A 12,824-nucleotide genomic window follows, 5' to 3' on the forward strand; every position below is an offset into this window, starting at 1 on the left:
TTTTTTTTTTCTAGCAAAATGTGTGATGATAACTTTCTCGCATGCCAATGGTTAACAAATAATCCAAAAACTGTGAAAGGTCTTGATCAATATAGTCCAGACGTATGCTTAGTACTTCCCAAACAGACAGCCATTTCAGAGGGGGTACTTAACTAAAAGTGAAAGGAATCTATGCTTTTTTCAAAGCCAGACTCTACTGACAAAAATAATCATTTTACCTCACCGGTAGTTTGCATTATTTTGTGTCTTTGATGAATCCCAATTAACCCTTTAGAGCATCAAAGTCACACAATAGCCCAAACACACAAAGAGATGGAGGCAGTGGTAGACCAGCTCCCATGTTCAGTAAAATACTGTTTTTGTCAATGGAGTCTGGCTTCAATGAGAGCATCAATAAGTTTCAGTTCAGTTCCCCGTTGAAAAGGGCTCGCTGTTTGGGAAGTACTGATCATGTGAATGGACAACTGAGACTTGGATTGTACTACATGCAGTTTGTGGGAGTTTGTCAATTGATGTTTTGATGCAGTTATGCTGTGGATCCCAATGAAGAAATTTCTCATGTTTTGGAGGCATGAGAGGAAAAAAAAACATATTAACAAATTCAGCATAGTGAGTAAGCGCTATATAAATGGTCATTTAGGGAGTGAAATATTTTTTCAAAATAACATATAAAACACTGAAGAACCTATGGAGGCACAAAAGGCTCCATAATCATCAGTTTGGCCCTTGTAGACTAGCAGCCAGCTCATGCGACTGACTGTTCACTAAACCCCTTCCCCAAAAGGCACCTGTACAATGAGATTGGATTTAACTTATTTTAAATTGTCAATTTCTGGGTAAGGTTGCTGTTATTGGACAAAATTGCAAGGTTGCACTGAACCCATTGTTATAATATAATATTAGCCTGCAGAGAATTTTTAGTGGTGAATCTTGCGCTGTTATTGTAAATTGTATATGTACCATGTGAGAATGGGCAGTTGGGCAGGTTAACAACAGGAAGTAACCATCAGTTAAGCAAATTCCGTAGTCAAATCAGATGTATCAGCACAAGGTGAAGTCAAAAACTCTTTGGTTTAAATGACAGTCAACATAATGCTCTGCTGTTGAACTGTGAGCAGAAGTGACACTAAGAAAACTTCCTGCCTAGGGTCTCCTCTTTAATTGAGATGGAAAATACAATTTTCCATATTTTTTGGTCCTTTTTTATGTACAAGATGAAGAAAAAAGGATAGTTCAGAAAGAAATATTTCTCCATTTTACTTTTTTTTTTTAGTCTCCCCTGCCTTGGTTTTGATGTGGTTGCATATATTTTTGGTACCTTTTGAACCTTTGGCCAGCACCTCTTATGTTAAAATTCCTGCTACCCAAACAGCCGGAACATGGGATCAAATGCTATTTGCACTGGACATGTTTAGGGCATTATCACAACGTGACTGGTGTAAAGACGGAAATAAAATGACCATCATAAAAATCCAAAAACGATCCTTCTTTCACACTAGCCAAATCAAAAAAAAAAAAAAAAAAAAAAAAAAAAACTCAAAGAGAAGTATTTATAATTAACCAAGTCATACTGACTGCTGTCAACCTCAGTTCATCAGTTCATCAGTGACAGAGACTAAGCTCTTTTCGAACCAAGCATTTCTTGCACTGGACCACACAACACCAGTGGAAACGACACAGACAGTTTTCCTCTAACACCACCGTTTCCTCCCGGTAGCCACGCTCACAGCACAGCAGGTCACAGCCGCTGATGTCCATGGCCGTGCTGTTGCACATGCGCCCCCTTGTCCCCAGTGAACCAGTTTTCCGATTTGCGAGGCAGAAATCGGGCGACTCGTCAGAGTAGATCAGATCCTGTTTATCTGGTGGCTTTATGTTCTGGCCGACAGGGATCAGGGTCTTGCCATCGTTGCCGCCCATCACCTTGGAAGCACCATTGAAGCGCTCCAGCAGGCGGTCGCCTACCTCTCGGAAATGAGGCATCTTTTTCCAGCACGTGCGCAAGGTGCACGAGCCCGACAGTCCGTGGCACTTGCACTCTGTCCGCATGTAGAGCTTCACAGCCTGGGAAGGGAAAAAGTGGAGAGGTGGATTAGTTTAAGGTTTTGGGTGGTGGGGGAAAGCAGAGAGGGGAAGGAAGGCAAATGGGCAATAAATAAGGAGACAGAGAGAAGGTTGATCTAACAGAATAAGGGGACAAAGGCAACTTTTAAGCTTGTACCCTGAAGTGAAGCAGGACTGCTTTTGATAAATTGCAGGTTCTATAAAAAAGAAGTAATTTATTATTTTGTTTTCATGATATCTCACAGACAAAGCCACTGGATCACACACACACACACACACACACACACACACACACACACACACAGATAGATAGGTAAGATAAAAGCAGACGCTATTCAGAAGGAATTTAACTCCCCACCCCCCCCCCCCTCCCTCCCCCTTGCCTCTGGCCTTCCTACATCTAACAAGCCTTGACAACAGATCATTCACTTATACTGCACATAATTAACCCATCACACACACACACACACCTGCCCGTTGAGACACACACACACACACATGCGCGCGCACACACACACACACACACAGACTTGCAAAACATGCATACAAGTACACATGCATGCATGCACATAAACAGACATTTGCACACATCACAGCATGCTTATTTCTCAACCTCTGGGCATTTATGTACAGGTCTTCCCTTTTGTTCAAATGGTTTGTTCACTAATGCTACAATTTTCACTATATCCCAAAATCCTCCCCTCTCCTCTCCACTTGCCTTTGACCCCAACTTAAGTGAACTTTGCAACTCTGTGTTTTGCTTGTGCATGTGTCAACATTTCTGCAAGTGGGTGTAACAAACTGAAACGAAGCCCTGACAGCTTAGAGTAAATGCGATCTGGAAGATTTACTGAGCTATATTTCAAATCAGCGTAATTAACTGCTTTCAAAAGTTGCTACTTTAACTCCATTCTTTCAGTAGCAGGTTGACTTGTCGAGGCTATACTTCACTCGGCGTTCATACGGGCAACAAAGAGGAACTTTAAACTTCTACAAGGGCTGTGGAAACGTTAGAAGCTACCTGCCTTGGAGGCTTGAAAACAAAATGTGTGGCACGCTCTTGTTTTTGTGTTTCAGAAACCCGATTCTTGTTAGAATATCAGCTTACGCCACTACACAAATATGGCTGGGGGCAATGTCTTTCTCTTTTGCATGTTCGTGGAATGATGGAACATTCCACAGGACAAGCAACACCTTCGCTGCTGAAATCTTTAAGAGTGTAGTGAAATATAAAAACTTGTTTAATATAGCACGATAGCAGCTCTTTAAATATAACAGTTATGTTAAATGTATTTCTAAAGATGTAAACAGACACTGCACAGACATAGGTATTCTGAAATTATTTCTTACCAGCCTTCCAGCCTCGTTATTGTGCAGGTCAATGAGTGTCCTGATGTCACTCTTGCCTCTTCTTCTCTTGGCATCCATAAACTGTTTCGACTTTTCATAACCAAACTCTACATCGTCACCGCACCCCCCCCACTCCCATTTGACTCCATCACCAGAGGCAGAGGACGATGACGGCCTCGGAGGTGCTCTGTTCCTGGTCGCCTCGCAACCACACTGCAGGAGATCTCCCATACTGCAGGCCTGGGTCACAGCGTGGGTCACACCAGCCGCTGTGATAGCATAAACAAACGCGGTCTCCCGGATATCTATAGTACAAAGGACAAGCGAAAGAGAGGTTTGGTTTATTGACTGGTCCCCAAGTTTGTTTTGCACACATCACCAAAACGCAGAAGTGGAGAGTCATTTAGTGATATGCTGATGTCTTATAATTTATGATTTCACCACAGCTTAAAGTGATCCATGTGTAGACAGGCACACAATCAAAATTCAAAACAGAGGATTGCAACTTGCTTTCACTGAGTGCTCTGGGAATTAGTCCTAAAACCCAGAAGCATTTTAGCACTCCTAGTTCCCTCATCTGAAAGTCAATGGGTCTTTTGAATGAGTTTTTGGTTAGATGCCTGATGTAAGCTTAAGAGACTTTCACGCTTTGTTCTACAACACAGAATATGTCATTAAAATACCACACTGAATTTTAAAGCTTTAATGTGACCTAAAAAGATGGTTGCTCACTAGTGGCTGCATGAGACTAATGTCATCCTGCTGAAAACATGGCTTTACAGCCTCATTGTGGTGGTGATGTTAAGTCATGTGACTGCAGTGTACTTTGTTTTTATCCTTACATTAACGTTGAATGCATTTAGGCTTCAAAAATCCCCAAAGTGGTGTTCAATCATGCAGATTATCTTGCTGAACAAAATGTGTGGGTATCATACATCTTTGTTTGCTACAGATTTTATTTTCTGCAATAATCCAAAATCCAAGGGAGAAATCCCATGGGCTTTCTGGCGAGGGAACAAGGGCTATATGTTAACTTCTGCATTGGCCTACAGAAAAAGGACATCACTGAAGCACAGATTTGAGGTAATAAATACTAATGCAATGGGTTAGTATTTTGGGAAATAGGCTTCTTTGCTTTGTTTCTCTAGATTTGGCTAGATGTCTGTATGCTAAACATGAAGCTACATCCAGTTGCCAACTATCTTAGCCTAGCATTAAGATGAAAACAGACAGCAAATCTGCCAAATCACCACCTCTAAAGGTTAACAGAGCCAAGCTAACTGTTAACTGCCTTTCTTTTTTTTTTGCCGATTCAGCTTACCAGCTGCATTGCCAACAAAAGAAAGCATACAAGCATATCCCCAAAATGTCAGACTATCCCTTCAAGTGATTTTGGAAACAGGGTCATCCATGTGGAAGGATATGTTTTGGAAAATAGAATGTGAGGGCATATTCTTTTTTCATTTCAATTTTTTATTGACACACTGACATAACAAGTACATGATTAATACCTATTCCTTTAAAAATTGATGACATGACAGTCCCCCAAAATTGATGCCAAAACATCTCCCTTGCCTCCTGGTGGCTGGCTGCAGTACAGGTCATAAACTCTGTCCCTCCATGTACCAAAAACTGAAAGTACACATCAAATAAATTTTTCCAAATATGGCTTCTATTATTTTAAGTAGTACTTATCACTCTGCTGTATCTTCAAAGACTGAGTTATCTGATATGTTAGGTTTTAATTAACTTTTTGATGCTATAATAAAGAGATGCCATCATGATTAATAGCTATGTGTGTCAATTGATGTGCTCACTGCTGCTGATTGGGTCAGACAGGTGTATCGGCAATTGATAGAGCGGCTTCACTTTCTGATCTCCACTGTGCAGACTGTGGCCACACCACATTCAGACATCTGTTGATCATACTCTTACTTATTAAGTCACAGGACAACAACTGGGAAGAAGAGAGCACTATGCAAGTGAAAGACACTAGTTTCCACTCATCCATCCATTCATCCAGGCATCAGTCTCTTCATCCAGTCCATCAATATCGCAGCTTCATGGAACACGATAAAAGCACCGTTCTCTCAATCCTGGTCCATTACTACGATCTCAAGCGTCATTGGATTTGTGGTGCTGAGAGGATGGCTATTTCTCTCTCTCTCATGCACACTCATACACGCCACAGCTGCTGGTTTATTTCGGGTGCAGAGCTTAACACTCCTGGTTGAAGGCATGTCCAACTACAACTGCAAATTGATCGTCTGTCCTCGCCAATGGCTTCAGCATCATTCTTACCCTCACCTCAACACGTCTTTATCCTCAGTTATTGCAGCTATGAAAGAATCTCACAGACCTACTGGGCTAAGAGAATGCTTTGTCCTAAATATCTTGTGAATTCTTTGGCTTCTTTGTTCAGTGCCTTTAGTCTTTTTTGCTGCTGTAACTGCTAAAAAAAACCTGAGCATAATCTTTCCATGATCCAGGACAAATCTAAAAACCTTCCAGATCTTTCAAATCCATTTAATCCTATGTGTTTAGTTACAGGGATTAAATTAAACATTGCTTGTTTGTGTGTTTTTAAAAAATGATTGTTATTGTATACTTATCCCATTAAAAGACCAAATCAACAATTAAACTGAGTCTTATTCCTGTGTGCCATAGAGCTCAGTACTGTCCAAAAACAATCAAAAACACATTGTTATGGCTGTATGTGTTCTGCTGTTGTCTCATGTCAATCTGTAGCTCTGCCCAGGTGTGCTGCATCATCTAATGAGATGCATTGCACCTGGCAGGGGAAAGAAGGTCTTGAAAGCCTCTTTAAAAGCAGCAGAGGAGAGGTGCTTCTGGTGTTGTTGCTGGTCTTGCTGCCTCTGTCTGGGATTTTTATTTTCTTATTTGTATGTGTTTGTTAATAAATCCCATGGATTTGACTGCTTTAAAGGTGTCTTTTGTGGGTCGGTGCTGGAGTGTCATCCGTGTCATAGGGCCGCCCATGGATGGGGTGTAACAAACATAATTAAAACACTTGATGATATGTTTCATCATTACAATGAACATGGGCACTGCAGATTTTTTTCCACATCCTGTCCTGCTTCCAAAACCACTCCCTATATAGGACTAAATGTGTATACATCTACTGCTGAAAATGATCTCTAACAAATGCACCATTAACTCCAATTTCAGTAATGTTTTTTTTAAAAAAACTACAGCACCCATCTGTTTTGGAAAATCACAGAGCCTTTTAAAAAAATTGAAATATGCATATATTTGTCACCTTTAAAGATTTACGTCTTGAATGTTTCTTGAATGGAGGGTGCCACATTTCTAAAACAATGTATTAATGTTGTGCTAAATTTTGGTCAGGATTTGTTGACAATATGAACGTGTAAATGTTTCCTTGAAACAACCAAGCAGTGGGACTTGTTCCAGACGCTGTTGCAATTGCAAAACTCTGCCTATATAGATGATAAACTAGGGACTGAGTATACAATAGATATGTGTTTTAAAGGGAATGAGAGGGAGAAAAAGAATAGCCACTTAGCAAGCCGTTGTATGTATGTGTGGAGACTAAGTGAAGGACTTTTATTTCTAAGAGCTGGAAGGCGGTGAGCGTGCAGTCACCACCGTTAACACTGCCAACTCCATATCGCATGATTCAGTGAATGGGATTCATTAGGAATGGTAACACACACACACACACACACAGAATGGGTGGCGTGCGACGAGACCTGCACACCCCAGCATGCTGTGATATCAATACCAGCTGTGCTCCCCAACACCCAGAGATGTCTTCAACATAGCCAAATTTGTGTGCATGTGTGTCACTGTGTGTGTGTGTGTGTGTGTGTGTGTGTGCGTGTGTGTGTGTGTGTGTGTGTGTGTGTTTGTGGATTTAAAGCATTTATGATATTTGACAAATAGTCAGCTTTTCTAACATTTAGTGTTTTATTTTGATGCTTGTTACACGAACGTCTTGTAGATTTTTAATCTAACAGATGATGTTTGATTGGCTGTGGTTGATGGCAGCTTAAATAAAACACTTTTATTTGTGTAGGACTATAAATGTGTATGGTGTATCTCTGCAACTCTGTATGTGTTCTGTTGTTGTAAACCCTCCTAGCAGCTCAGTTGAGACCACACCTTGTTGTTCCTGCTGTTCAGCAGAATACGACTGATATTTTTTCAGAAGCAGTGACACACTCAACTCAAGATGTATTGTCTCCAAAAACGTCCCTGGATCTATTTCGAGACACGTGTGTGAGACATTAGCACACAACTCAATATTAGTACAATATGGTGATATCAATACAAGCTGTGTCCAAACAAGCAGGGAGCCTGTCCAGATGTCCTCAGATGCACTAGCGCAGCACTGCATTTAGTACATGAGATCTGCATGGGGAAAGCATTGAAGGTTTAATTCAAGCAAAAATTACTTGACCTTATCACTGAAATAATTATTTTGGTTTATTAGAAAGAGTAGCAGTAGCCTTGAGCAAAATATTTTCCAACTACAAGTGGACAAACAGAGAAAGCGAGAGAGAGAGAGAGAGAGAGAGAGAGAGAGAGAGAGAGAGAGAGATGAACAACAGAGAGTAAGAGGAAATTAAAAAGACAGAGTAAAGGGTTAAAAGAGAGATAAAATAAAGAAAGAGGAGTATTGTTGCGTATGGGTAAAGAAGCTATCAAAAATCTGATGATTTGAGGCACCGTGTTTCATATTTTCCTCGGAGACATGAATTCCAAACAAATTCTCTGCCACGGCGGGTGTCTGGGCCTGTCTACGTCTGCTTCTAATTCCAGAAGGCCCTTCTGCAGGAATTAGCACATATTATTAATACTCTCAGTTTTAGGCAACGGGTTGTTAAAGTGAGTTCAATGTAAAATCCACTTACAGTCCATATAAGCATAAAATGCATTTGTTTTCTCAAAGGGAAAGGTGTTAAGTCTGAGGGTTATCTGTTTGAGTGGATTTGGTGAAATCTTCTACATCTACAAATTTAAAATTCAAAGAATGTAGTTAGGGCAGTAGAAGATAATGCAAAGCACCCTACAGCAAATAGTCTGCCAGAAAATCTCTGGAAGAATATGTCTGTTGTGGCTGATGGTAACTGCAAGCACTATCTAGTTAGATATGCTATGATATTAGGCTATGGCCAATCTGTAAATGTTAAGAATCTTTGAGCTAAGTAAACTACCGGAGAGGAACACCAAGTGGAAGACTTAACACCTACCTAATCTTACCAATAGAATTAAATTAGAATGACAGCAGACTTTGAACAGGTGTCGATCTACTGTCATAACATTGACATAAACATTATCTGGGAACCTACTATATCATTTTTGACAGACAGAGACATTTCATCAAGTTTATCCACTTTGAGACTGGCCTCCCTAAAAAACACCACCATCTTTTGTGCAAGTGCCTGAACACAACATCCATCTATGCTCAAGTGACAAAGCCCTTTATCGGCAGATGTAGTAATGACAGGCGCAAAGGAGAAAGTCAAGTGACGTCATTATAGAGTCCATGTAAAGAGGAGGTTAGGATGAATGGAATCATCAACAAAACATTGGACTTCAATGTGGAAGGTTGCTGTAACCCATTTCTGTCGGTTGGGAGCAGTCATTTGGAAGATATGTTGGGGAGAATTGTTTTTTAAAGCATTATGACGGTTGTTCCCTATAACCGCAACCACATGTTTATTATTGTAACCATGACAACAAGCATCCCTTAACGTCAACAAAGAAGTCATTTTAACCCAAACCACTGGGTCAACCTAACCTTAACAAAGTACTTATTTTAATCCAAACCATGATCTTTCCCCAAATTTACCGAGTGGTTTTTGTGCCTAAACCTAACTAAACTTTGACCATAGCATTATCACATCATAAGACCGATTTATTATTCAAAAGTGATTAGCAGTTTTGTAAGGCACAGACAAATTATATCATCCTGCCGATAAGCGTGTCAGACCAGAAAATGCTTCTATGGGTTATTCCAGAGGAGGTGGATAAAAAACTTATTTTAAAATTTTAAACCTGTCTAGATTTCTATTTTTCCCTGTAAGGTGACCTGCTGAGGTGCTACCTCCTTACCATTGAGCCAGCAGGTCAGTTTAGAGCAACAGCTCACAGTTGGGATTATTCTGATGCCTAGCACTTAGCTGGAAAACACAGCAGCCTGACATTTATTGCTTTATTCATTTAGACCCAATCAGCATTTTATGTCTGGCACTCCCTGTGTACTTGCCTGGCTTTTGCCTGAAATGATACATCACATAAATCAAACCTTGAAGGGTGTTTTCACTATCAGGTTCTGGGAAACCACAGCATTGTATTGTCTGCCAAACATACAGTACAGTTGCTCTACCCACATCCAGTTACCAGTGCCATACCAGTTAAACACAAGACAACGCAAAGTGTGTAAGGGTAAATGGTAAATTGACCTACACTTTTGTCGCACCTTTCTAGTCTCCCAACCACACAAAGAGATGTTTGTGTGGTGTTTTTTCAAGTCTCTCCAAACGGTGAAATTCTTTGACACAATTTTGTCCAAAACTTAACATAATAGATCAAGTAAGTTCATTTTGTCTTCTTATTTTTTATTATTTGTTCTGGTTCTTTTCTCAAACAAAAAAATTGTAGGAGATGTTGTTTTTTACCTTGACATGTTTCGACTGACAGCTGCAGTCTTCAAAACTGCAGTCTTCTTCTGAAGAAGAAGTTAAAACATGCCAAGGTAACAAACATCTACATTTTTTGTCTGATAGAAAAGAAACAGAACAAACACTCAACGTGCTTTTAAACTACATATCACATTAACCTATTCTCACACATTTACACACTGGTGGCCAAGACTACAGTACAAGGTGCTATTCAGTAACCATTCTCATGCAATCACACACCAGTGGAACAGCCATCAGGCAGTTCAGTATCTAGCCCAAGGGTGCTTTACCCTGCAGACTGGAGGAGCTGGGATTGAACTGACAATCTTTTGATTAATGGATGGTCCACTTTACCTCCTGGGACATGGCTGCACTATAGGATGTAAAAATGCATATCCCCTACTGGTGGACTTAAAAGTGGAGGGTGATCATGGGGAGATGACTACCCCCATTGGTGTCTTATGTTCAAACAAACCTCAACAGTGCCCCTTGGTTGCCAATATGGTATAACTTAAGTGTCTGACAGGGTGTCCTTCCTAAGAGAAAACATGATGAGGTTTCCCACTAAGGTGCCCTTCCAATAGCTAAATGTGATCGAGCCCTCTCAGGTGAACTTACAGTAAAGGGAACCTCATGAGGGTGCCCTTCTAGTGGAAAGAAATGTGCCAATGTGCCATGTAGGGTCCCATCTCCAGTGGAGAAAATTTGGTTAAGTCCCCTCAAGGGTGCCTGTCCGGAAGACAAAACATGATAGGCGTCCTTTTAGGGTGCCCTTCTAGTACAGAAAATGTGATGAGGTGCCTTCTGGGGTCCCCTTACAGTGGAAAATGTGATGATGTACTCTTTTGGATGCCAGTCCAGTAATGAAATATAATGAAGTACCCTCTAGGGTGCCTTTCTAATAGATAAAATGTGAGGAGGTGCCCTTTAGGGTAACTGTTCAGTAGTAAAAACATTACTAGGTGCCATCTAGGGTGCCCTTCCAGTAGAGAAAATGGGATGAATTGCGCCTTAGTGTACCATTCCTGGTGGAGAAAACTTGATTAAAGCCCCTCAAGGGTGCCTTTTGGGGAGAGAAAACAAGATAGGTTGCCCTAGGGTGGGTCTAGGATGCCCCTCCCACAGAGCAAACCCGTTGAAGTGCCCTCCAGAGTGGCCTTTCTAGAAGAAAAAAACCTGACAGTGCCTTCTGTGGTGTCTTAAAATTGAGATAACATGATGCATTGCCATATCAGCTATCCTGCACGCAAGAAAACTTTCTGCATGCTGGTGCCAAATCACCTGAAGCTGGTGCCCTTTGTTTTTTCGGGCCTGTCCGTGAGACAGACTTGATCCACCATCTGTCTCTATACATGTGTGTCTATCTGTGAATATTATTAATGAGAAAATGTTTGAGATGATTTATGACTGGTTTAATTACTTGCAACCTCTGCACTGCCCAGAGCAAGAGTCCTTGTTTATTCTACAGCAGTACAATATTCTCCACGAGCTATACTGACATTCAAAGAGCCACAACATCCCTTATGTGACTGCCAGCATCAATTTATGCTGGCTGGCTGACACTCTCAGTCATGACTGCTCCAGGGTCTGTATGTTATTTAAACACAACGGAGATCAAGGAAAAGAGGATAATAACTAACAATTAATGACGAGGAAGCAGAAATTTGACCTTGTTTTGAAACTGAATTTACATAAAAAAGGTTTATGTCTGGAGAAGAGAACGTTTCAATTCTGATGCAAAATTAGTTGGCCTCCTTGTGTCGACATGTTCATTTATTCACACTTGTTGCAAGGAAGGTGTGAAATGGCAGTGTTTCAGTGATGTTGTGAAATCAACTAAAACCCCTATTACATGAACACACATGCACATGGGCGCACACACACACACACACACACACACACACACACACACACACACACCTCTCCCTCAGCTTCTATGTCTCAAGTGGCTTTATGCGAAAGTGTTAAAGTCAAAAAGTAGAGTATTTGCACTGAGCCACATGAATGTCTGTGTTTGTGTTATTTCAGCCATACAGCTGGAGATGCAATGTATGCATTATCATCATCATCTAAACATTGGAATGAACACACATAAGCATCCTAGCTGTGCAGTTGTCATTAACATACCATCCCTTTTAACTTATCCCCTCAACACAACCGACAACTTTTACAGTCAGACACAGCAGTCTTGCCGTCCTTTAACATGTCACAAAGCAGGCTGTTCTCATTCACTGCTCATAGTTATATCTTTGAAAAGTAATGCACTATAATTTGTATTTAACCCACAAAATCATGAGCCAGGAGGCTGTGATCACTTGACCTATGACCCACAGGCTGTCCGTCATCATATGACAGGAGTGAGGGAGCTTGGAGATTCTTCAAAATCTGGTGGCTTCGTGTTTACTGTAAAGTTGTAACATTAACATAAGTTAATTTTGTACTTATGTTAATGTTACAACTGTCCATACCTAAATTGAAGGGCAGTCAGCAACCGTTACACAATACAATGAGAAAAGGGAATAGCAAAACTGTGGAAATAAATATATTTTCAAGTCAATTTCTGAGACCACAATTTCACAAATTATATTTTCAGCAATTAATGACTGTATTTAGAAGCTAACGTTAGCCATCCTGCTGCTCCAACAAAGCCTCCAGCGTGATCTAATCCCTTTTAGAAGCTATAAGCAGTAATCCAGCCTTGAACCTTAATGTCTTTTTGGAGACTTTTCAAAAATAAAT

At 40.6% G+C, this 12,824-nt stretch overlaps 1 protein-coding gene across 1 annotated transcript in view; it reads right to left on the reverse strand.

The window, feature by feature from the left end:
* Positions 1-378: 378 nt before the first annotated feature.
* wnt6b (wingless-type MMTV integration site family, member 6b) overlaps positions 379-12,824 on the reverse strand; it is a 28,594-nt gene continuing 16,148 nt past the window's right edge. Inside the window, exons 3-4 of the mRNA XM_042494854.1 lie at positions 3,415-3,719; positions 379-2,064 (exon numbers count right to left, since the gene is read on the reverse strand). Coding sequence (XP_042350788.1) covers positions 1,603-2,064; positions 3,415-3,719 — 767 coding nt within the window. The 3' untranslated portion in view covers positions 379-1,602. The remainder of the gene's footprint in view (positions 2,065-3,414; positions 3,720-12,824) is intronic.

Source organism: Plectropomus leopardus, chromosome 10 (genome assembly GCF_008729295.1).
Source record: "Plectropomus leopardus isolate mb chromosome 10, YSFRI_Pleo_2.0, whole genome shotgun sequence".
Taxonomy (NCBI): domain Eukaryota; kingdom Metazoa; phylum Chordata; class Actinopteri; order Perciformes; family Serranidae; genus Plectropomus; species Plectropomus leopardus.